The 26,919-nt window shown below is 38.6% G+C and overlaps 1 protein-coding gene across 1 annotated transcript; it reads right to left on the bottom strand.

Annotated features, from left to right (window-relative positions):
• Nucleotides 1-2,208: 2,208 nt before the first annotated feature.
• On the bottom strand, nt 2,209-25,258 carry mrpl3 (mitochondrial ribosomal protein L3). Its single transcript, XM_057828336.1, has 10 exons — nt 25,026-25,258; nt 24,688-24,869; nt 24,496-24,587; nt 15,350-15,448; nt 9,527-9,626; nt 9,371-9,431; nt 9,021-9,132; nt 5,377-5,454; nt 5,203-5,280; nt 2,209-2,413 (listed from the first exon to the last, which is right to left on the bottom strand). Exons 1-10 carry the CDS (start codon nt 25,094-25,096, stop codon nt 2,264-2,266), a joined length of 1,023 nt encoding a protein of 340 aa, XP_057684319.1. The 5' UTR covers nt 25,097-25,258; the 3' UTR covers nt 2,209-2,263.
• Nucleotides 25,259-26,919: the final 1,661 nt, after the last annotated feature.

Here is a 26,919-nt window from a genome sequence, read left to right as displayed (position 1 = left end):
ATTTTAGATGCCGCACCCTTAAAAAAAAAAAAAAAAAAAAAAACCACCTTAACATTATCCATCGAGATGCACAAATGCCTTGAGATTAGAGTTCTGCTGACTTTAAAGTTTTTGGAAAATGCGAGGAATTGATTTTTTGTTTGCGCTCTGTTGTGAACGTCAACTCCATTCATTGGCTGCCATTGACAGCGATAGATGTCCAGTCCACTCACTTGTTCTCCCTTTTCCAATTAAGGAATCGGAATGTCGATGAAAGCTTTTTAGTGCAAACTAATTTTAATGTTACAACTGCAAAAATAAACACATTTTGTTACTTTTTACCTTCACCAACCTTCGCGTTTTCCCTTTTCCACCTAAGAAATCGGAGTGACGATAAAAGATTTTTAATCCAAACTCATGTTAATGGTTATACCTGCATAAAATTCAGTTTTGCCCACTTCCAACCACGTTTTCCCTTTTCCACCTAAAGAATTGGTGTCATGATAGTAAAAGACTTTTGATCCAAAGTAATTATTTGCTTCTCTGTATACCTTTAACGTGGAATTGGAACATCACCATCAAATAAATTGGTTTTTGAAAGACCCAAATCGTGAAAGCATAGTTCTCATAATATTGACCGGACACGGAGCCGATTAATAGGGGTCCCATCTCCATCAAAGCTGACCAAGTGGAAACACCAAAAGAGCTCTTTACGTTGAAAATTCTTGCGAATAAGTGCTGAAATCCCTGAATTCTCTGAAGATATGGATGTAAAACAGACTCGATTCTTTGTTAAAAGAGCAAAGAACCGGGTAGTTAGCATTTATTTTACGTATATGTGTCAAATGTGCTGCTAGTCTAAGCCATTGTAGCGCAGCCTATTATAACAAAGAGCTTTTTACGTTGAAAATTATTGTGAATAAATGCTTAAATCCCTGAATTCTTTATAGATATGAATATAAACCAGTCTCGATTCTTGGTTAAAAGCAAAAAAACGTGCAGTTCGCATTTATTTTACGTAAATATTGTGAATTATGATGCCAAGACCATAGCGGTTAATTTCTTCCACTGATTATTTTAACAACATTTCAAAATGCATGCATGGTACGAAAAATAATTACCTTGAATCCTCCAACAAATCACTCCTGAGACGATCCTTCCTGTTTGTATGCAGTACAGTTTTCGTACTTTATTCAACCTAAATCCGGCGTTGGATGCGCTGCATGTGTTGAATAGCTGCAAACGACTGCGAATAACTGAAGCGGACTGTGGGACGGCCCCCTACTTGAAGGCGTGGCGCAGTGTCAATGGAATGTGTCCCGTCAATATCATTATGTCTATGCTCCCAGTTAAAATTGTTTCGATGTCTCTCATGTATTCATGAATTCTTTATCCTCTGCACCAATGGATTATAAGTGTTGCCAACTCTTTTCTTTTGAATTACACTGCCCCCATGTGGTCAAGGTTGGCTCAACAATCAGCTAAATAATGCTCAATTCCTTATATTCCTATTATTTCAAGTCTTCGTTGGTAATTGTTTTGGAGAATTCTAGAACAGATGCATTTCATTTCTACCTCATTCACTGCCACTGACAGCGATAGACATCAAATCCATTTTAACTGGGATGCGAGTTATTCCGTCATGGACCACGGTTTCTACTATGAGCTGATAAGTAAAAATGATTTGAATCAACATTTTTTTGCACCACTGCATATTTTAAACCTAATCCATCCAACTATCTCCCCAACTCCTCCCACTATGATTGTTTTGAGCTCCACTTTTACGATGAATACCAGAGAACGATGTCTGTAAATAGAACACATGCCAACGGGGTGGTGTTTAAGCACAATTTGGAGGTCACGCTTCTCATTTGAAGGGTCCCCACAGTGCAAAAGAGGAAGTGTGAAGGTCCCAGCAGGACGTTTGATGATTTAAATACTGCTGAACACAAACACCGGCGCGCGCCTAAGCACCCGCCGCCTCCTGCTGCAAAATTAATGTCCTGGTTTATCCTCTTAGGCGCAAATGTCAAACCTTTGTCAGCCTTCGCACTTCCTCCGGCTCACCTTTGACCTTTGTCCTTCCTGTTCTTAAGTCCTTTGTGCTGACTTCCAGAGTTTATACACAGTCCTATCGTCGGTTCTCTGCGAAAGAGAGCAAATCATCCTTCACTAATATAGTTTTCTTCACGTCCAGTTGCCATGGCTTCACAGGAAAGAAACTAGAGGTTTAACTGGATTACACTTTATTGTGGGTTGGGTGTAAGTGTGTGAGAGTGTGTAGTCAGGTGAGCGATAATGACTCTTCCGTGTGAATGAACATGTCCTCGTCGTAAAGGTCTTCGGCAAGGTTGTCTTCTTCCTCGGCGAAGAAGGTGGGGAAAGGGGGGCTGCTCAAGGTGGATAACCGGGTTGGGAGAGTGCTATCCCTCACCTGGAACATGGTAAACACAAATGCATATTGTCGTGAAGGATTTTTAAGTGGAAATGATGCTGATAGATTCATTTGAACTGAGTGGGGTTGGCTGCAGTCATTATTTGATGGAAAACAATGAAACTGTTACATAACATGAAAATGTTGAGTGCAGAGTAATCTAACAGTAAATTATAATAATGATCAAGTGTAAGGCTGCAGCTATGGATTATCCAAGTAATCGAATGAGGAATATGAAATGTGTTGCGGTATACATTTTCGCAGATGTAAAACAAAGGCTTGCTAAGATTGCACTTTCAAAAGAGCATTAAATGTGAATACAAAATAATTCCGAAGTTTTTTTAAACTATGCAAAAATGCAATTTCATTTCACAAGCGCAATACTGGAATTCTCGGACTATAGGGCGCACCTGAGCATATGCCACCACCCACCAAATTTAACACGAAAACGGCATTTTTTCATAGATAAGCTGCACTGGACTATAAGCCGCAGCTGTCCTCACTGTATTATGGGATATTTACACCAAAAGATAACCGGTAACACTTTATTTGACAGCAGCATCATAAGACTGCCAAAAGACCAAATGAAACACCATGAAGGTTTGAACCAATTGGCAACAAAGCTTTAATGCTTTTAGAAGCTTCATTTGGCCATCAAAGCTCCCTCGGAGGAGACAATCAACCTCTGCTGCCACCAGCTGTAAACACTTGTTGCATTGCAGCGATAGAGATGTAAATAACAATTAAAATTCATGTTCTGTGCCAATTATTTCTTCAGTTACTGTTCCAATTGTTTCATTAATTGCTAGTCATGGTATTTGGTAACACTTCAATTGAGGGCGGCGTCATAAGACTGTCATAAGACAATTATGACGTGACACTGCCATGAGCATTAATGAATGCTCACGGCAGATGTCATTTTTTGTCATCCGGCAAATTACTATAATTGTGAATGGATGTAAAAGATCCGAGCTGGACATAAATGGAGTTAGTGACATAATTTGGCGGATGCCACTAAATGACATCAGTCATAAGCATTCATTAATGCCTATGATAGTGTCATGTCATAATTATGACGGTCTTATGGCAGTCTTAGGACGTCACTGTCAAATAAAGTGTTACAAATAAGCCACACTGAACTATATGCAGCAGGATTTAAAATGATAAATTAATTAAATTAATTAAATAAATTACTTTAATACCTCAAATGTTGTTAAAAAAAAATAAATGAGGTTCGAAGCACAACAAAACAATTGGCGAACTTGCATAGCAAATGTCGGCTAGCTTAAATGCTGTAAAATGCAAAATTTTTTTTTACTCTTAACAAATCGTTCAAACACATATCCCCCCCCCAAAAAAAAAATGCTTAAAGACACCTCTTAACTAAATAATGATTGGCTCAAACAAAAACTTACTTTAGTTTGTCTTACAGGGAGCAGATGGGACTCAGCCATGTGATACGAGTTATGGCATATTCTCTTCAGCCACTAGAGGGCAGTATATCTTCCCACCAAATCAATAAAACTAAATGCAAACACTTTCATAACAAACCAGTACAACGTCACTAATTAAATGAATTCTCGAAGCAGCAAAATTGGATTCAGAGGTTTTTTTTATCAGAATTACTCGAGTTAATCGATTGATCATTGCAGCTCTAATCAAGTGGTTTGTTAACGATCATAATATTTAGTAGTAGTAGTAGTAGTAGTAGTAGTAGTAGTCCTACATTTAAACTGTCAAATTAAAACAATTATAATCATTATTTGATATCTAGTAAGAACAAAAATTGTGTAACTGTAAGCTTATGATGCCTACTGGCCAGGACATTTCCTAAGAAAATAAAGGTTAAATACTATTACCATATATATATAAAATATACTGTATCTATATTTTTCTGAGCTTATCAACAGTAACCATTCTCAGATTTCATTAGTCTTCAAATAAATCAGACTGATTAATCACAAATTTTGCTTTGGAAAACAATGATAGTTACATTATTACAAAATTAAATCATATCTAATCAATTTTTTCACGACATAGTTGCATGTAGGGGTGGGACAATATATCAAACAGATGATATATCGCGATACTTTGTAGCCCAAAATGTTATTGACATGCTCCTGCCAGGAATCGATATATCATTTTAAAAAGGTGTCACAGTAACCCAAAATCAATAGGAAATGACCTGAAATGCCTCAAAAGTAACTCGCTGCCACTGTTGGCCATAGACGTCTAATCCGTTTGAACTGGGAGGGTGGCAGCAAATAAATGAATGTTAATTGGCAGTAGTACTTGTACTAGTGATAAATAGCTTGTTTTTCTGCATCACGAGATCATCGTTACCTTGTATCGCAAATCGTGAGGTACCCAGAGGTTCCTACCCCTAGTTTTATGTTCCAATACTTTTACACATCTAAAATGTTAAAAACATAATAGCAAAAGACGTGATTCACAAATGAGCCAATTAGTCCACACACCGCAAAAATGCATTACCCGATTATCAAAAAATCATTTGTGCCAGCCTTATTTTTATCGCTGTGTAATCTGAAGCGATTCCACGTGCAGCAGCAGAGTATTTGTATTCATTACCGCTTGCCCGCAAAACAAATAATAGGCCAGCGCCGTGAACTATGGAGACGGATGGTGTGGATATCGCTAAGATCATTAAAGCGCACTCTGCTGATGTAGCGCGGTGTCAATGAGGATGGATCGCAGGTGCGACGGAGCTTTTACAGGTGCAAGGTCAGCCGGGGCGGAGCTCCGCCTCTCAACTTGGTGATTATTTTTACCTTCAGTAAGCAGCTCCTGTGGCCGGGGACGGAGCCGTTTACATACAGCACGTTGTGCTTGGTATTGACTCTCCATATCTGGAAGGGCGGACGGATGAGAAAATGATTACGGCAAAATTGCTAGCGGGGACGCTCAAGGTCAAAGGAGCTCTTATGTTTTATTTACGTGTTCACCTTGAGTCCGTACGCTGTGACGTAGATGTTGCCCATCTGTCCTGGCATTTTTTTCCCTTTAAAAACCCTGGCGGGATCCTGAGGAAAAACCAAAAATGTGCTCATATTAGCATGTGAAAGGAATCCAACAGTTCATTTTAACTCATTGGCTGCCATAGACAGCAATAGACATCCAATCCGGTTCGACTTGAAATTGTTAGTCAGTTTTTCCCCATCATCAACCTTCGTGTTTTCCCTTTTCTACCTAAGGAATCAGAATGCCAGTTATGGACTTCCCGATCCGATCATGTGATCTGAAATCGGGCCGATCGCACCATTTTTTACAGGATTGGAATCGGGTGAAAAGGATTGGGTCTTTAATTTAAAAAATACATTTATGTTCACCTGCTTCATTCTAGGGCTGTCCCAAATGACTATTTTTGTCCCGATTAGTCAGCAGACTATTTTTACGACCAGTCAACTAATCTATTTTTTTTTTTTTTTTTTTAAACTAATTTAGCATTGAAATTTTTGTTGACGCTTATTAATTCACATAAAAACATTGTGGAACACTTAAATTATTTATTAAAGTACAAATAAACACGTAAATAACAATAATCAATCAAAAATAATGAGGTCAAATGCTAATAGCATTAACTAGTGCAAAAGAATGGAATGTAAACAGATTCAGAACACTGACTTTGCCTTTCAAAAACAATTCTTAAAAAAATACTATCTAGTATTAATATTATAGTATATGACTATATATAATAGTATTATAATATTTATTGCCAATCAGATTTTTCATAAAGGGTGTCATTTTAAAGCTATACTTAGTGTATAATCTGAATTCTCAAGTATGTGGGATCAACTCCAGAAATCGTTATTTATATGACGTGCTTTTATTTTGAAATGTTCACCGGAAGGCGGAAGTACGTTCGCCAAACCGCTAATCGTAAGCTTTACACTCTGGGGGAAAAAAAGTACTTTTTGTCATTGCATGTGGTGTCAGTAGTAGTACTTTTTTTTTTTTTCCTTCATTTTTTTGTTTGCAAATTCTGTTATCCAGCAATTTTTCATGTTTGAAGTGTCACCTTTTAACCACAAGTTTGTGTTTTGGAGAAGACTGCCAATGTTTTATAGCAGGCTAAAGTAGATTGTCTTTTTTTCCCCCATTAGCCCCAATGTAGCAGTGCTAACGTTGTCTAATATAGATGTGTTTCCTTTTTTTGTAAGTCTGAACTTTAATTCTACGGCATGTTGATGACCAATAAACATCCGTGAAAAGAACTGGAGTCTCATATGCCATCAACACGCACGTGTACACACACGCACAAATGCACGCACGCACTCGGCGATAAAACACAGCCGTGATAAGTACCACCCTCATTTTTGTTTACCGTGCGATAAATGGACTTATTGCATTTCGCGACAGGCTTAGCAACTTCAATAAAAATTGTCGTTAGTTAGTTGGACTTAAGATCTGCCAGCTTGTTGTCTCCTGTCGTCTTCCAAAATTACAACTAGGTGACAGCGCTTTAGGTGTTCATTCACGGCCAACGTGCACCCAAGCCTGGCATTGAAGAGACAGGACACAACAGTGTACCCTCCTTTGTTTTATTAAAATAAGTCAATGTTTTAGCCACTCTTTTTTCGGCTTTGTGCCATTTTCCCCTAAGGCATACTGAGCGTCTGCGGTCTTAACTTTCCACGCATACATTTTTTTTAACCCTCCATTAACCGTCGACGGGATGTTATGATTGTGGACGTATTGACGTCATCGATGACATCGACTAGTCGGGACAGCTCTACTTCATGCTTATACTGCCTCTCACTCTCCCTCTTGCTGCCTTTCTTGGCCACCAGTGCAGCTGGCGTACGGTACTTAAAGTTAACGATAATTGACAGGTTTGTAGCTTTGATCTGGAGAGTAAAGTCTCAGCAGCTCTACGAACAAAGGCACAAATGTGTTAATCATCGTCGAGTTAATCTTTGTTGTCAAGAGGCCGTTCTCAGCAGCGTGAGTGAAATTGACTGGACTCGCTCTTATGATTTATATGAATGTGATGGAGAGTGATAGAATTATAGCGTTAAAAGTGATGCAATGGAAAAACGTGGGTGCACCTACATTTTGTGTGCGTGTACCTGAAGAAAAAACTGCACCTGTGCAAACCAGTGCAAAAGGTAAGCTTGTAGTCTTGGCTATATATATATGGCAATGTGAATTTTTTCTCCAATATTGTTCAGTCCTAATTTATATCTTTTTTGTATATGTAAGGGCTAACATAAAACAAAATAATCCAAAAATACAATGGGATTGCCAAAAGATACAAAAATATATACGTTTTATACACCGTAGCACTCCCGGAAAAAGCAGAAGAGGAAGTACTGTGCAACATGTTTGGAACTTTGTTCAAACAAAAAAAAAACTTTTCTTCTGATCGCGACTCGGTATCGGCAGATTCTAGAAATCAAGTAACTGACTCGGATTGGGGTACAAAATTATGTAATCCGGACTACCCTTGTACCGATGAAAGCGGCTTAATCCAAACTCATATACAATACATTTTACTTTTTTACCTTCATCAACATTTGTGTTTACCCTTTCCCACCTAAATAATCAGAGTGACGATAAAGTTTTTTAATCCAAAAATATTTGCAAATGGTTATACGGTCATTCCTGTGGTTTCGAACAAAATAGCGGTTTTAGCTAAAAAAAAAAAACGCCATTGAAAAACAAAAAAAATATGGTAGCTTTTACATGACCGTAATTTTCGGACTATGTGCCGCTACCTTTTTCCTTTATTTTAAATCCTGCGGCTTTTAGTCCAGTGCGGCTTATTTGTACATTTATTTGGGTTAATAGGTGACACTTTGACACCAGCGTCATAAGACTGTCATAATTATGACATGACACTATCATAGGCATTACTGAATGCTAATGACAGACATCATTAAGTGTAATCCGGCAAATCAAGTCACCAACTCCATTTATGTCCAGCTTGGATCTTTTACATCTATTCAAAAGAGATAATAAGCCAGATAACACTAAATGACATCAGTTGTAAGATTTCATTAATGCTCATGACAGTGTGATGTCATAATTATGACTGTCTAATGACAGTCTAATGGTACCACTGTCAAATACCGTAACTAGCAATTAATGAAAGAACTGAAACTGAAGAAATAATTAGCCCAGAACCTGAGTTTTGTTATTTACATCTGTAGCGCTGCAATGTATACTTGGAGGCATGTTGGACAACAATAGTGTTGACAGCAGGTGGCAGCAGAAGTTGACTGTCTCCCCCAAAGGAGCAGTGATGGCCAAATGAAGCTGCTTTAAGTAATGACGCTTTGCAGCCAATTGGGTAATAGCTTCATGGTGGTTCATTTGGTCTTATGACAGTCGTATGATGCCGCTGTCCAATAAAGTGTTACATGTTAATATATTTTGGTGTAACTATCCCATAATACAGTGAGGACACCTGTGGCTTATAGTCCAGTGCGGCTTATCTATGAACAAATGTCGTTTTCGTGTCAAATTTGGTGGGTGGCTGCTTATAGTCAGGTGCGCCCTATAGTGCAGTACATGCAAAGCTACTATAAATGAATAAGTTAAGAATGCCTAGCATTTGAGTAGATGTGCAAATGCGTGCGTGTCTTACGCCTCCTGGTCCAGAAGCTCCAGGTCTGCGATGTGTTTTTGTTTGCCCGTGGCTTGCTGGCTGACCTTTGAATCCCCAACGCTTCATCACACCCTGAAAGCCTTTCCCAATACTAAACAGTAGAGACACACAAAAAGTCTATTTGAACGCCACTCGGGAACTCTTTCAATATTTTTTTTGGTCTGCAAATGACTGCAATGTTATGACTTTATACATTGAGAGTCAATAGTGATTTACAACATTTGACTTCACCGAAGACATCAAACCTGAATAAGATTTACAACAGTAAATCTTAAACAGGGTGCAAGAAGCCAAGGAGAAAACGTTCACTCGAGAACAGCAGAACTTACGATTTGGCTGTGACATCCACATATTGGCCTGGACGGAAATGCGCTGCATACAAAGGAGTGCCTGGAAATGCATGCAAGGAAAGCATTCAGGTTTTTAGAAAGCTAAAACTGCTAAAAAAATGACAAGCTTGACAGAAAGTGTGTATACGTTCGTACCAGGTTTAATGAGAGCGTTGTCTGAAACTTTAAAGATGGTGACTTTCTGCTTGGGAGGTACTCCCGCATTCATGAACATCTCCATTCGCTGTTCGGATCTCTGTCAGTCAAGTGGACATAAAAAGAGAATAAAGCAATGAAGAAGAACCAGCAGTGAGCTGCAGTCAGACGCTGGCATTTTCAATCTGACAGCGGGCCTGTTAGAAGTGCGCGCGAGCCAAGCCGACGCTCGCGCAGACACACTTGGCAACGTGTCTGACATTTGCTAGAGCTCGACTCAGCCCTTCCAGTCACTCCAAAAAAGCGATCTCTTTGCCTTCTGTTGCCTGAAAATCAGCCTGCCAAGAACGTTTCACTCCGACAAACTCAACTGTGCAAAGAATTCCAAACTGGTCGAAGAGAAGACTCCGAACTCTACAACCAAGTATAGTTCGGCAATACAGTACAGTAGAGCTGCAGCTATCGACTATTTAAGTGAACGATTAATCTATCAACTAGTTAGTTTGAATAATCGAGTAATCGTATTAGAAACATTTAATGCTTTGCAGAATAAATTATAGATGTAAAACAAAGGCTTTCTAAGTTTGTGCTTTCTAAAGAGCACTAAATGCGAATATATAAGAAAAAAAAAAATTGAGTGTTTCATGAAACTCTTCAGAATTGCACTTTCATTTCACAAAAGCAATAAATGCCTTTAAAACTTTTTTTAAATGAGGATCTAAGTACAAGAAAAGAGTAATTGGCTAACTTGGATAGCAAACATAAATGCTATAAAATTCTTTTTTCCCCCCACAATGCTCCAAATCGCTCAAACACATCTTCCCACAAAAAATGCTTAATATACCTATGAACTAAATTACAAATGCAAAAAACTCCCATAAAACATTAGCTCAAACAAAAAGGTACCTTATGTTGGTCTTAACAGGGAGCAGTTGGATTCAACCATGTTAAATTACTTATGTCATGTTTACTGTAGCCACTAGAGGGCAGCGTATCCACCCAAATCAAGAAAACTAAGGCCATGTCCACATGTAGCAGGGTTTTTTTTAAAAACGAGGATTCTGCCCTAATACGTCAGGAAAAAAATAATTGCGTCCACACCTGCACGTTTGTGTAGGGAAAAAAAAAAAAACTTCCACAGCCAACCGCTTTCATTCATTTTTTAAGTACATTCAAAACAATAAAATAATTGTCCAAAATACCCATTATTCAATAAGAAGCACAGCAAGAGTTTTAAAAAAAAAATGGAAGCAAAAAAGCGCCTATTTAATATAAGCCAAATGTAAAAATTGGTCTCATCTGTGACGTGAGGACAAAATTTGTCGCAGCCAGTGACGTAAATCTTCGGTTATCAGTGTCAACATGATGGAGCCACAAACGCAGAATTCGCAAATCGTCACCTTCCCCATCGTTTTTAAGAAGTCTTGGTTAAATCTGCATGCTCGTGTGGATGATAGGTCAAACCGTAGAAAAATATCTTCTTTTTGCCAAATACCCTGCTACGTGTGGACATGGCCTAAATGGCAGAAAACACTCAGGTGACTTGAAGTTCCGCTCTGAGACCCCCAATTTGGCCAAATTTTAAATTTGTCCGATATGCATGTGTGATACATCATTGGAAAGCATAAAATCTCATTTTTCTGGGGAAAGAAACATTTTGAACAGGAGAGCATTTAAAAAAAATTTTTTTTTTTTTTCTTTAAACAGCAAAACCCTACCTGGAGGTGAGCGCATGCGAGAGCAGAATTAAAGACACCATGATTTTAACGCATTATTATCGCGTACTTACCTTGATTCGATCCAAAAATTCCATTTAGCATGCATCACCGAGTGTCAAGACACAACTGTGAATGGCCACAGCTGGATTTTTGGGGCATTTTATGGTTGAAACATGGTAATATAACAAGGGTCGCGATGCAGAAATTGCAGACATCAAGGAGTGGTCGAGATTTTCATCTTCATATATTTACCCTTTTAAATGTTTTTTTTCTTCAATTTTTCTTAGTTTGGATCGATTATTTATCATCTAAAATATTGGGGAAAATGTGACAGTAACCAAAAACATACAATTAAGCGATAGTTCTGAAGTAGATATCCATGACTTCTTTTACAGACGCCAACTTTTTCTTTGTGATGTAATTTGTTTAAAAGTTTAAAATATGTGAGTGAATAATTTTTTTTAATCTTTTTTTTTTTTAACTAAATATTAGACATAAATTTATGATTCTAAGCTAAAAATGACAGACATTTCAAATAATAAGATTACTTACCTTCTTCTTATGGCTTGGTTGAAACAAAAGCGGTTGCGCGATGTCTGTAAACGGGGGTTTCCAGAGTCAAACGGACAAATTAAAAATAGTTTGGGGGCTTATTGCGCCATGAATCTGTTATGGCAGCATTTATATATACTGTTCGATCAGACACAACACTTCTTTTCGCTTAAAATACAGGAATTTATTTTAAAGAGGAGTGCAAGAGCAAAAACTGCTTTTTCAGTCTTGTCTGTGTTTTCCGCCAAATGCAAGGACTTTCAAAACAAACATCACAACACCAGTCTAAACAAATCCTCAAAGCAGAAAATTTTAATGCTAAGCTTTTATCTGATCAGAGGTGGGTAGTAACGCGTTACATGTAGGCCATTACATTTACTTGAGAAACTTTTTGAGAAAAATGTACATCTAAGAGTAGTTTCACAAAGCCATACTTTTTACTTGAGTAGATTTGTGAAGAAAAAACGCTACTCTTAAGGCCCAAGTACACTGCATGCGTGATCGTTGCGGTTCCGGTCCGGTTCAGTGTTACCTGCGTGCCACGCAGTCCGTCAAAAACAGGCAAATCATACCGGCTGCTGCACGGCTGCGGTCCGCCAACCTCGTCCCCCCCGTGAGCTCTCGCGTGATAATGTGCCATTTAAAACAACGAAAAACACACGGAGTCTATACTCATCAGAGAAGCAGAGAGAGAGCACATATTTTCTTTGCATATTGATATTTTAGTTAATCTGGAATTAAGAGACAGACATGACTGCATCATGATGACATCAGGACAGAAAAACACACATAATAGGACACCTTGCAGCTTCCTTTTTTATATTGTCCTTATAGAAAGGATCTGCTGCATCATAAATGATTTTGTGGGTTTCCACCTCCATGATGAAGCGCTCATCATCCATCTTCGCTCGTGTTTAAACCGTGATTAGGCACCTGGGTTGTTACGTCCAGGCCCAGCTCCGCCCATTTTGCCGGATGCGTGTCCGGCAAAAATAGAAAATAGCCTATACCATCCGGCGGGCATGCGGCACGCCGGAGGTGGTTCGCAGTCAAGCCGGAGCACTGACGCGGCCGGTATACGTTGAACAATAGGATATAATGGGAACGGATTGGCTCCGGCGCTATTTTTTACCGGAGTCGGACCGGAAACGCAACGATCACGCATGCAGTGTACTTGGGCCTTTACTCCGCTACTTTGGGCTACACAAGACTCCTTACATTTTTCCTCCTTACTCTTCATATAAGATTTATTATTTTTTTGACAGCGATGCCAAGACTAGCTCTACCAATTTCACCAACGAGACTTGGCAAAAATAATCACATGACTACGTTAAACCAATCTGACGCACGCTTGCTGTTCTACGATCCCGCCAGCCTTTTTAATCACGTGGCGTCTTTAAAGCACCATAAAAAATAAAGTATTCGACATAGGCACTGCCCTCAATATGACTCGAAAGCGTGGATTTTAACCTCTCTACCAGTCTTTTTTCACCGATTGACCACAGAAAACCGGAGATATGCTTTTTAATGTCGTAATAGTAACTACAAAAGAACTTTTCACAATTCAAACTAGGAACTATTTTCTCCACTTGAGGGCATTCATGCTCTTTTGACGAATAATGCTTCATTTTTGTCTTTTTTCTCTCTCGCCGGAATTAAATATATATATATATATTGCATTTCTTTAGCTTAATGTGGATATGTAACGGGTTATTTTACAGTATCGTCAAACAAAAATTTGCAGTTACTCACAATGTTACTTGAGTATTCTTTTTACCGGATACTTACGGGATGACTACTTTTACTTGAGTAATATTTTGAAGTAACGCTACTCTTACTTGAGTACAATTTTTGGCTCCTCTAACCACCTCTGTATCCGATCAAATTACTCGAGTTAATTGATTAATTGTTGCAGCACTTTAGAACAGCACAGTCCTCTAAAATGAGGCTCTAAAATGGCAGTTGCCACCCCATGCGACCATGGTGGGTCCGCCCCTGGTCAAACTACATATTATATATAATACATACACGTCACAGATAATGGTAATGTATTGTTTTGTAATCGTAATGGTTTGTTTTGTAAGTATTTGCATTTGATCTGGGTGGATACACTGCCCTCTAGTTATAACAGTGAATATGACATAACTCATCTAACATGGCTGGATCCTGCTGCTCCCAGTTAAGACCATCATTAGGTTGCAAGTTTTTCTTTGAGCTAATATGTTTATACTTATATATATTAGGGCTGTCAAAATTATCGCGTTAACGGGCGGTAATTAATTTTTTTAATCGCGTTAAAATATTTGACGCAATTAACACACAAGCCCCGCTCAAACAGATTAAAATGACAGCACAGGGCCATGCACTTGTTACTTGTGTTTTTTGGAGTTTTGTCGCCCTCTCCTGTGAAATGAAAGTGCAATTCTGCATCGTTTGAAAAACACTTGGGAATTTTATTTTGTATTTGCATTTAATGTTCTATTGAAAATGCAATCTTAGCAAGCCTTTGTTTTACATCCCCTAAAATTGATTCTGCAATTCATTAAATGTTCCTAATCCCATGACTTGATTATTCTAACCAACTAATTGATCGATTAATCTATAGCTGCAACCCTAGTAATAATATTTGTGCCAGGTTGCCCAGCCCTTCTTCAAACATCCTAGCGTTTTCCTCCGAGGGCAGAGGAAGCAGTGGACCCAATAAATTGCTGTCACTTTGGCGCTCGATGTTGCGCTGATGAGTGTTCTGAGTCACCTTCAAGTTTATTAGAATCATCAAAGTCAGCACCCAGATGAACGGCGGGTGTCATCGCCAGTGTGCCAAAGCAGCTGTAAAATCTATTGAGCTTCAATTCCTTTTAGACAGCTATGATGAAACACGCGCATACATCCACCCACATGGCAGCGAGGGGGTGACTATAATTTCCTGACTGTGGCAGCACTAGCTAGCCAAAAAAAAAAAAAAAAAAAGTCCCAATAGGAGCTCAATGGCAAAATGTAGTTATATTTCCATAAAGAACTAATATGATTTTGTCGCGCTCGTGATAAGCGGCCAGAGGTATAATAAGGAACAATGTGCTGGCTGAGTGCATTACGGTCCAGCAACATTATTACCCCCTTAAATCAAGAGCCGGGAAGCTTGGATAAAGTTTGAATCAACTTCTCTGCTGTAAAATTAGATTATCTTTCAATGTGTCATCACATTTAAATCAATTAACTCATCAGCTGCCATCGACGGTGATAGACGTTCAATCCATTTGACTGAACATTCGATCCCTGCCAGTCCTTCCCGGTTCAAATGGATTGAACGTCTATTGCTGTCAATGACAATAAAACATCATCATTTATAGACATTTTCTTCACAGCACTAATTGTTCATGATGCTGCTATGGAGCGACTTTTGAACACTATTCTTTGTCTTTTATTTAGTAGTATGTTTAAGTTGTGAGTTATTTTACTGTCTTGTGTTTTATGGTCCCGCAGAGTAGCTTTCCAATTTCGTTGTTTGCTTGGCTTGCAATGACAATAAAGGAATTGAATTGAATTTTCTTACGTGGAATGGTGATACGTTTTTTCCTCCGACAACAAGCGCAGCAGTGCGTCCGTCAAAATCTTCTTTGGAAATGTGCTTTATCACATGGCAGTCTTGAACCTGAATAAGCAAAGTTTAAGGATCATTTATATTTGTAAAAAAGCAAAGATGGTATTCAAACTGTCATTGTGTATACAAGGGTATAGATATATGGTTATAGTAAAAGGAGGAATGACCAAAAAGGACAAAACCACTAGAATTATTTATGTTTAAAACGAAAAATAAGCTGTGTGACAATGAATTTAGCAATTGTTTAGCTTGTGTAACACTGAGGCCTACTTTGACTTAATAGTACGACATCCTATTTAAATTGAGTTTTGGACATATAAATCATTAGCATTCTATTAAAAGCAAGACACTACTGGGTAAGGGTGTAACTGTAAATGTATTTGTATCGAACCGTTTCGGTTCGGAACGGAGGCGTACTGAACGAGTTTCTGACGTAATGTAACCCTTACTTTTCGAGGCTGTGAGTCGATCGGGTTACAGTTTCTTTGTGTAGATTATATTTACTCAGTCTTCTCTACTATAATGAGGACCAACATGGTAGGACAGTATAACCCAGAAACGTCAACGGCGCAACAACATGGCCGCCGCAAGAACGCAGTGAAACGCGGGCGTTACAGTCGATCAGCCAATGCACACCAGTCGCAGTGCAGCCGCGTGTTAGATGTGTCCCAGAAGCGGCTCAACGCGGTGCACGCAAAAAGAACGGCAGAGTTTATTATTTGACGCGAGACGCGACCCTCCTGCGTCAATACTACTACCGGTAGCTAGGATCGGGCAGACCGGAAGTCACTTGTGTAAAAATATGTAGATCCGGTCGATTTTCAAACTAATATGCAATCGTAACCTACATTTTGAGTCCATCAGATCTCTTGAGTGGTAGATCGGGGCACAATTGACTTGTCTTTGTTGATTTACTTCTGTCTTCTCTGCTATAATAATAACCAACACGGCCGCGTGTTCAATTCAAAACCCCCTACCACAACAAAACAAGTAGGAACTAATATTCACATAGGAACTAAAGTTATACAACATAAAATATATATCACATTTGTAAAATATAAACACATAATAAAATATTAGCCCATTTAAATAAAATAAATTGAAATGAGCTAAAACACCTGTAGTTAAATAATAAGAATAATACACACATCCTGCTTACACAATTAAATTTATTAATTTCTGTGTGGCGCTTTAACTTGAGAAAATCCACCAATAAAGCTTTTGAAAACCGTTCATCAGGGAAAAAAATGATTCATTGAGGCATTTCATTTGTAAAATACATGTTAAAATCTTTGTCATTGGGATTGCTTTTCTCTTTAGCACAGGACTTCTTTTTTCTTCTTTCTTTCAGAAAGAAAGCTGACCAATACGCGGGGTCTGAAAGGCAAATTGTTGTTGGATTATCTTTAAATACCCGCTACTTTTTGAGCAGAATTCTAGCTTTGTATAGGCTAATGTTCCTATTGTTGAAAGCACAAAGGTGTGTAATAAACAACTAGCACATTTATATTTTGCGTTTTGTTTTCTTACTGTACCGAAAATGAACCGAACCGTGACCTCAAAACCGAGGTACGTATTGAACCGAGATTTTTGTGTATCGTTACACCCAGGGGTCGCGTTAACCGAATATTTTCCGTCGTTGACCAGTTTTTTAAAACGGTGACGGAAAAACTGAAATCCGTCCGTGATTTTGACAGGTTGCAATTCACACCCCAGACCACAGGGTGGCGAGTGAGGATATTGATTAGCTATTGTCTCTCTTTTAATGCATGACGTCGTTGGCTATTCTGTCAGAACATTGTAGCGTCACCGGGGTCTGGCGGCGGCACCGTGATTGACACATCAACGCAAGGTTCTTATTGGTGCACCCGGTGTGGCAGCGCGTCATCCAATTGCTGGACTAGATTGCCACCTGTGTATAGACCCCAATCACATGACGTCACAACTCCGCACCCCAGACTGGAGCCGCCATATTGTGTGTCAGCTCGTCGTGTTTATATATTACCGCTACATACATGCCTCCTATTACGGCGTGTTTTTCTGCTCGTTAACATTAATAATCAAAATGGTGAAGGCGTGTGTGGCGGTTGGTTGCAGTAACAAAGAAGATAGACGGAGAGACTTGAAGTTCTACCATATTCTGAGAGACCCGAAGAGGAGAGCGAGATGGACTGCTGTAATTCGACAAGAAATCTGGGCACCAAACGATCACCACATACTATGTAGTAGTCATTTTATATCTGGTAAGATGCATTTAAAATATATTTAGAAGATTTTGGGCTGACAACCACAATAAAGATCATTGTGTGACGTTGGTGATTGGGGTCTATATAGTTTCCTCTTTTTCTTTGGGGGCGGAGTTGTTGTTTTGTTGGTGTTGTTGGCGGTAAGCAGAGTAAAAAGAGGGAGAAAAATACCACGACTTCCGTGTCTAATTTTTCGCCGCCAAGCAAGCGTTACAATATTAATTAAAAATGAATGCAAACTAAATACTATTGAATATGTCATCATTATCATTTTAAAAATTTAAGTGACGGGTAAAAATAGATTATGACCGGATTTTTATGACCCTGTCAGTCAAAATGACAGACAACGAAAATGTCTAGCGCAACCTCTGGTTACACCCCTACTACTGGGTGAAAAAATGTTTTATTGATCATAATTGAAACCTTAAAACATGCCATTTAAGAAACAATGATGGATTTTCATTTTTTTTAATTACGTTCTTTAAATGGCGTCCCTCTGTACAAATGCATTCTTGAAATCTGCTGTTGAGGTTCCTTATCTGCGCTGGGATACTGTCAATTTCACCCTGAATTTACCATGGTTACTAAAATTGCTTACTTTTTCAAGGTCACTGTCTCGCAGTGCTGCCTCTTGCTCATGTCTGCCTATTCGCACAAATTCCCATTTTTTTTCAACAGTGGTTTATAGCAGATTTCTAGAATGTAGTCATGCTAACCCTGGGCAATAAAACAATTAGTAATTATCGTTATATAATTGTTGTCAAATGTCAACAGAAATAATACATGTTCAATTAGTCGATTTTTAAACATTAATTACATCAGCCGAACGCCAGATAGATAGGGGGTGGGCGCTGATGCTCATTTTTTAACATTTTCCTTTATCTATTTTGTTTGTTGACATTGTCAGACACCTTAAGACATCATCCACGAAAGGCTTTAGCATGCTGCAGAGTGTCAATGAGAAGTGGAGTGATGAGGGTGGAACATAAAAACATAATAAAGCTAACTGTCAATTTTAGCTCAGCAGTCATTGATGGAAAAAACACCACGTAGAACTAGGGCCAAATGTGCTCCAATACACAGGTATCATAAATTATGAACACTGTAAAAACTCAAAATCCTATCAGGACTGACAATTTAGACTAACTTAAAACTGAACCAGAAAAGCTCGACGCAAATGGAAGTTCAATTAAAACACGTGGGGGAAAAAACCTAACTTTTAAGTGATGCGTGTGATCAAGCGTAAAGGTAGCGTTAGGTAAAAAATAGGGTTGGGAATCTCTGGCATGAAGCCAATTCGATATGTATCTAGAAACACAGGTTACGATTTGATTAAAAAACGATCCATTTTAAGGGCAAGCGATTCGATACAGTTTAAGAACGATACGGTTCGATACGGAGTGAAAACGATACGATAGTAAATATTTGTTGTGTGTGTTCGTACAGTATTTTGAACATAAAAAAAAGACTACATTTGTAATAGCAAAATTAAACAACAAAATTTCATACCAATGTATGTTTTATCTCATGAAAAAAAAATTAGGCTTACTAAATGACCGTCGTTTTGTTGGATGGGATTGATAATAAAACTCCATTGACAGACAACAATAAAGTACAATAATTCATTTATTGCATTTCCCTGGTGTTTTGAACAGTATTACTATGAACCAGGGCTGCAGCTATCGAATATTTTAGTAATCGAGTAATTGACTGAAAATTCTATCGATTAATCGAGTAATCGGATAAAACATTTTTTTAAGGGAAAGAGCAATTATAAATATAGATGAGAAAACAAGACATTTAATCTAATATTGAACCATTTTCAGTCAATCAATGTCTTTATTTTCGATGTACATTGTTGAAAACAGCCAATAACTTAATAGCATCTCAAATGTGACTAAAAAAAAGGACTAATTCACTGCTTTCACGTAAAAAAACTTTTAGATCTTATAAAAAATACATATATTTCTTACCTAAAAATGTCATTACGCTTGATAACACACCTTACTTAAAAGTTAGGTGTTTTTCCCACATGTTTCAATTGAATTTCCACTTGTGTCAAGCTATAAGTTCTAGTTAAGTTTTAAGTTGGTCTAAACTGTAAGTCCTGATAGGATTTAGAGTTTTTGCAGTGTTCAAAATAAATGCTGTGCTGTATTGGAGCACATTAGGCACTAGTGCTACTTGGTGTTTTATCCAGCAATGACTACTGAGCTAAAATTGACAGTTAGCATTATTAAGTTTTTATTTTACACCCTCATCATTCTACAGCGCTGTTTTCACCGATTAGATAAAGCCTGTATGTAAGACTTAGCCACGCATCGACAGTGGTCATAATGAATAGTAGTGGTGTCAACAATAATCGATGCGGCGATGCATCCCGATGCGGGGCATGGACGATTCCATTCGATGCGGGCAACAAGCCGAATCGATTCAGCGCATTTTAAAATATATAAGTACGTTCAAAAATATTCCCTGCGCACTTCCGGTGATGCAATGGATTTGGTTTCCCCATTTGTATTATTATTGTCATGTTTTATTTTTTACACACTGCAAAACTCTGGTCAAGTTTCTCACCAACCTCATAGAAGCCGAAATGTCTCCAGATGTCAGCTTTCAATGTCTTAGGTGCATCAAGAATCTTTCTTGCTCCCTCTTTCTCCGCTTCAGCCATTGTTATGTTATGTCCTATCTATTAGAGGTTAGATCTTGTGCCCGAGTTCGGGTTCGGGCCCAAAATGTTAAGCATTCACGTTCGGGTCGGGTCGGGTCGGGCCGCCCCGCGCCGAACTAATAAATTATTAAAAAAAAAAAAATTTAAAAAAGGGATAAAACCGAGAGCAGGCTCTCTGTATTGTGCATTTGCTTGTGCACTCACATGAAGCAGTGGCGCCGCCCGCTTTTTCTTCTTCTCCTCCGCTGTGGCGCTTGCGATTCGTTACGAAAGACACTTTTATGTATGCACACAAAGGCAACAAAAATATGATCCTTTTGAATCCTCTCCTCTGTGTGTCTGCAAGCTCGTTTTTTTTTTAATATATTAAACGTTCCCAGCGTTATTTCATTGTGTAAATGATTTTATAATGATCACAAAAATATGTAGACTATTTAAACATTAAGAAAACTTGCGTTTTTTTTTTTCCTGCCAACTGCGAATTCGTAACGAAAGACACTTTTTTATGCACACAAAGGCAACACAAATGTGATCCCTTTGAATCCTCTCCTCTGTGTCCGCAAACTCGTTTTTTTTTTTTAATATTAAACTTTCCCAGCGTTATTTCGTTGTGTAAATTTTATAATGATCACAAAAATATGTAGACTATTTAAACATTAAGAAAACTTGCGTTTTTTTTCTGCCAACTGAGAATTCGTTACGAAAGACACTTTTTTATGCACACAAAGGCAACACAAATGTGATCCTTTTGAATCTTCTCCTCTGTGTGTCTGCAGAATCGCATGTTTTTTTTTTTTTAATATTAAACTTTCCCAGCGTTATTTCGTTGTGCAAATGCTTCTATAATGATCACAAAAATATGTAGACTATTTAAACATTAAGAAACATGCGTTTTTTCTGACATCTCAAAGAAATGAAAATAAATTGCTGCTGCTGCGTTTTTTTTTTTCCCCCGCATCACTCCAAGCCGGGTCGGGCTTCAATACCAGCGGGCCGTGTCGGGTCGGGCTGGATTTTTTTAGGCCCCATCTAACCTCTACTATCTCTCTGCTCTCTCAATTGCAAAAAAAAAATTATATTTCCTCATGTGGAAACAGACTGTTATGGCTGCTAAAATGCTGCTGCACTTCATTTTAATTCATTATTTTTTATTGTTATGTGGTAGTAACTGATTGCATTTCTAAGTTGAATGCACATATATAGTGGGCTAGGCCAACATTTTACTTTTGTTGTACATTGCAGTTTAGTTGGATGTTTTGTTTGCAACTGAACTGATCCCTGGATTGATATTGCGATAAAGATGCTGCTGCACTACAATATTTTCTTTGTCGCTTTCTTTAATATTTACTTTAATATTTTTATCGATGGGTTGTTGTGACTAAAATACAGTGACTGTTATTACTGATTTTGCACAGGAGTTCAGATGTTGCACTGTGTGAAAGGCTGCTACTGCGTGTAAAAAAAAAAAAAAGATAAAGCCCTGGTCTCATTCAAAGCACCAATTAAATGCTGTGATCTGTTTTTTTTTTTTTTTTTTTTTAAATATATATCTAAAAGTATTTTCATTTGACTTCAACCAGGAGTGACACAAGAGCCAATAAAAAGTTGTTTAATGTCTGACCGCTTGTGTTGCCTCATGATTCACGAAAAATATGCTTTGCTTTAGAATTTTAATGCATCCCAGGCTTTAAGGCATCGCGATGCATTGCCGAATCGAACCGAATCGTGACCCTCTGAATCGAATCGAATCGTGGCCCTCGGAATCGTAATCGAATCGAATCGTGAGGGCAGTACCGATGCACACCTCTAATGAATAGAAACATAGCCCTCCGCAAGGATAACGTTACGTGGGCGAGTCACACTAACGTTAATCTTATTTATGAGCGCTGAGAAGTGTACTGCTTTAAGATGGCGGCTGTTTTATTAACACCGCCGAGTCGGTCATTTCGCATCTAGTTCTACGTACATGTGATATCTATGACACACATCAGACGCTACTTGCTACCACCGTAGCAACATGCGGGCATAGTTTTTAGCAACGTCGGCGCAGTTTGTAACGGCTGTCGGCTGCAGTAAGCTTTTTTTTTTTTTTTTATTCCTTCTTCCTCTACACACGTTATGTCAGCGCGTTGTCCCGCATTAAAAGTAGTCCGGGCAAAACGTGATACTTAGAGCTGGCAAAATTAAATGATTCCTCGAGGTGAATAAAATTACTCGGATCAGTTTTTAAACTCGAGTTACTCGAGTTGCTCGAGTGTTTGTTTCAGCTCTACTATGAACAATATTGCGATACTGAATTGAGACTAGATAAAACCTCTAGTCAAGAAATGTCATGAGCTAACCTTTTGAACTATAACAACAGATTGACAAACTCAAAACCGAACAAGCCCACAACAATTATTTCCCACAATAAATTATGTTTATTTCATTTTCCGGTTTTCTAAATTGTCTATTGTCTCCAATTGAAAATTAAAACTCACATTCCCAACTATCAACATTGCTCTAATCCAGGGGTCAGCAACCTTTTTGGTGTGGAGTGCCACTTTCAAATTTTCTTGTCAATCAGTGTGCCACCCCAAGATTTATGACGCGCAACCGAATTTTTATATTCAGCAGAGCTGGAATTTTACTCCAAACAAAAAAAACATGGACATACATCTAATTTGTATAACTACCATTCGTCTTCATCAATTAACTAAAAACTAATGCATTTTGTCGAAAATATCAAAACTTGAAAATAAGTGCAACAGTAATAACAGCTGTACAGCTGTACCATTTTATGCAAACATATCACACACACACACCCCAGCACGCAAAGGGGAACAGGTGTGATTCTCAGTGCAGGTCTCTCACAGTACAGAGAGCCTTCAAAGTCAGAACAGCCGACTCTTACATTTTGTCTTGTTCACTAGCAACTTAAACAGTGAATTATATGCACAATTTTAGATTTTATATTACAAATATAAAAGATACCTACTTTAATGTGTTCCTTGGCCCTGCTTTCTATTAATTTTCATGTTTTGTCTCATAGTGGCGTTTGACACTTGTTGTGCGACACACAACTCTCTCGAGGCATAATGCACAAAAAGAGCTACCAGAAGTAACCAGGCAACCAGTTGTTACCGGTATCCCCAAGGGGCCGCTGTCCCCTACAATATGATCGGCTTGCTAGCTAAGCGTAGAAGAAGAATTGGGCGTCTGGGCGAGAAAAAGAGAGGGAGCGAAGGAAGGTGTTGAGAGAGAGCGGAGAGCGCCATGAAAAGGAGAGAAGAGGCTGTGTACCCCGCTGGTTTTTGTTAAAAGTCTCCAGTAAAACGCCATCCAACGCGTCACAGTGTTTTTATACACATTGCCACCTCTCCGAAGTAAGCACCGGACGAATCGACGGCAACGAGCCACGTTAATCGCCGGTCCACTCCATACTACAGTGCAAGCATCGCTTCACCCGCTGCCCTGACCTGACGGCTGGCAATCGGGGTCCAACCGGAGTGTTGCGATGCGCCGGGACAGGGGTGTACAGCCTCGTATCTTAAGCGACCGGCCTACGCGCCGGGGCGAGGGTGTGACATCGGAATCTCAATTCAAAGTTAAAGTGACGGGGCTCCCGGTGCGGACGCCGGCGATTCGCCGGCTGTCTACGCGCTTACTGGCCCGCCGGCCTCCACGCTGGGGCTTGGAGTAACAGTACCAAAAAGTGCAGATTGGTAACACTGTGTACTTCCACCAGCTCTCTGACTGGTTGGCTTCGTGACTCGTTAGTAGCGGGTGCTGAATTGAGCGCGCAGAATTGAGCGCGCAGAGGAAAAAAAAAAAACGACGAGCACAGGAATCGAGAAATTGAAGAGCTGGAAGTGTGCTCAAAATCCATAATTGTTCGCAAATAACGGTATAGGCAGAGGGGTCGGGAGGGACGCTCCTGTAAAGCCCTAAATAACAGGGTGTGCAACTAAAAATGTCTTAATTTCAGGTTAAAAAAATATATATATATATTATTTTGCCATGCGCTCGCGTGTCACTGGTTAACCCTTCGCGTGCCAGTGCTGACACGCGTGTCATAGGTTGCCGACCCCTGCTCTAATCCATGTACAAATTGATTTTTTATCATATTTTTTCAAGCTTGAGTGTCACTGTTGAAGAAAAACTTTGAATTCAATCCAAAATGATTGTCTTGTATATACCTGCAACAAAGTGACAGCATGTCTTTCTCCAGTTTTTGTCCACAGAGGAGCCATTCCCAACTTCACAGCCACCAGACCAACTCTTCGACTCCCTAAAACGAATCAAAATTTCAAATATACATGGAAATTCAACCACAGAATTGACAACGAGATGTTTTTTCTGCTTTCTTATGAAGACAGCGTCTGTCACACCTTCTGTCCACTCATGTCGCTCCCACGGTTCATCTTTTAGCGGGTAGAGCTTGTCCGCGGTCTGTTGTCTGTATTCCTCGGCTATTTCCCTCCTAATATACTTTTGGTGTTCATCTGTGAGATGCTCGTCAATCCATGTTGGGGTTTGTAAAGTTCTGGCACAAGTTACGGAATGAATGGAGCTGCAAAAGGAGGCATAAACAGTTCCTTTCAAATGATTATGCTAACGTGTTATGAGGAAAAAGTTGCACTCTAAATTAAACGAAAAATAAATTTGACAAATAACAGCAAAAATGTAGTATAAAACAGTACATGACACTACTGTTAGCATTAGCTACCTTTCAGCTGCTCCACGGCGACGAGCCAGACGAGCTCCTTGTTGAAGAAGACGACTGCACCACGTCGCCATTTTCTTGTATTTATTTTCAGAAAAAATATTAATAGTTAAATTAAAAAAAAGAAGCGTCGGGGATTTTACAACTCGTAAATCCTCTTCAAATGCGTTCACATGTCTGTTCTAAATGTCACCCCTATAATTTCCGGTGTTTGGGGAAATAACCCCGTTACAAAATGGCTGCCTTACAAATGTTCCGCCTAATTTACGGTTTTAAATTATGGAAAAATAAATTAACGTTACTAACACTAAATGTACGTGTTTTATATTATCTTTAAAATATCATATATGTTTACTATCCCTTAATTTTTACATTCGTTCACGTAGCTGCTTTATGACTCAAAATTCAAATTAAATTAAAAAACTAATGCTGCCTTCAAATGCTCTGGGAAAGATGACCTTTACCACTTGTTAATAGCGTACCGCTCGAATGCTATTTTTAGACCGTAACGTCGCCATCGTAACGGCAAAGTGGGTCATTGTAGACACGCCCTCGCATACAAACCATGTTATTTCTGCTCGTTTTCTCCGGTAATCTTTCAAAAAAAAAAAAAAAAAAAAGAACATGCCGATCAAACACTGCTGCTATGGAACTAGTAGAAACGACTCTAGACATTACGACATATGAAAGATGTTTTCTTCATGCGTTTCCCAAAACCAAAAACTCGGAGGAAAAAATGTGAAGAACGGACGAACTTGCGCAGACGTCCTAAAGATCAGTTTAACGCCAGCAAGGTGAAGCCATTCACATTTCAAATGCTGTAACCATTTTGTTGGGGGCCATGGTCCTACAGAGGACGAAGAGGTAAGCTATTTATGATATTTTTACTTATTTTTTAGCGTGGCGTTTTGACGTGCTGCTTCTGTCTGACAATGAATGACCTGAAAAAAATGTAACTGGTATCTGACTGCCACTGTTACCTTTTCTGTTGTTAAAAAAAAAAAAAAAACTTTAGTGAGAGGGAAGTGTAAATAAATTATAGAATAAAAATTTGTTATTAATGAAAAAATTAAAAGTGTTCTTAGGGTGTCACTGAGTAGCATTTGGCACCAGGGACATCATTTTCGGGCAGAGTAGGTTTAGCTCAGTAAACATCTCGTTCGACCTTTTCATTCATCTACTAACAAGAAAAGAATGCATCAACATCCAAATGGTAAGTTTTTGTTTGAAACTGTACGTTTTAGCTCTATTCATCTTTGTTGCTTCATTTCTAATTGTGTATCATATTGCCTCTGTAAAGTCCTTTGAGACATCTGTTGTGATTGAGGGCTATACAAATAAAATTGAATTGAATTGAATTGAATCAGCAAACACTTGGTTAAGCAGAGGTGGGTAGAGTAGCCAAAACTTTTACTCAAGTAAAAGTAGCATTACTTCAAAACACTATTACTCAAGTAAAAGTAAAAGTAGTCATCTAAAGAAATGTACTCAAGTACAAGTAAAAAAGTATTTGGTGAAAAGAATACTCAAGTAATGAGTAACATTGTGAGTAACTGCTTAAGATGTTTGATTTTTTTTTAAATAATAGATTTTGTTTTCAATGCACAACTTTATACATATGAACTGTTGTTATTATTGTACTGTACATTACCCCATGACATAAACAGACTAAGCCAAATAAATGTAAAAAAAAAAAAATGTAAACATTTTTTAAAAGACAGAAATGAAGCATAATTCGTCCAAAGAGCATGAGTGCCCTCTAGAGGAGAAAATAGTTCCTAATTTGGATAGTTGAGTAGTGAATAGTTCCTTCATAGTTCGTACTATGAAATTAAAAGGATCATATCTCCGGTTTTCCGTGGTCAATCGGTGCCTAATAAAAATTAGTAGAGGTTAA

The sequence above is a fragment of the Corythoichthys intestinalis genome, chromosome 22, assembly GCF_030265065.1.
Source record: "Corythoichthys intestinalis isolate RoL2023-P3 chromosome 22, ASM3026506v1, whole genome shotgun sequence".
In the NCBI taxonomy this organism is placed as follows: Eukaryota; Metazoa; Chordata; class Actinopteri; order Syngnathiformes; family Syngnathidae; genus Corythoichthys; species Corythoichthys intestinalis.
The sequence above is the reverse complement of the archived record's forward strand: the minus strand, read 5'-3'. Positions and strand labels throughout refer to the sequence as shown.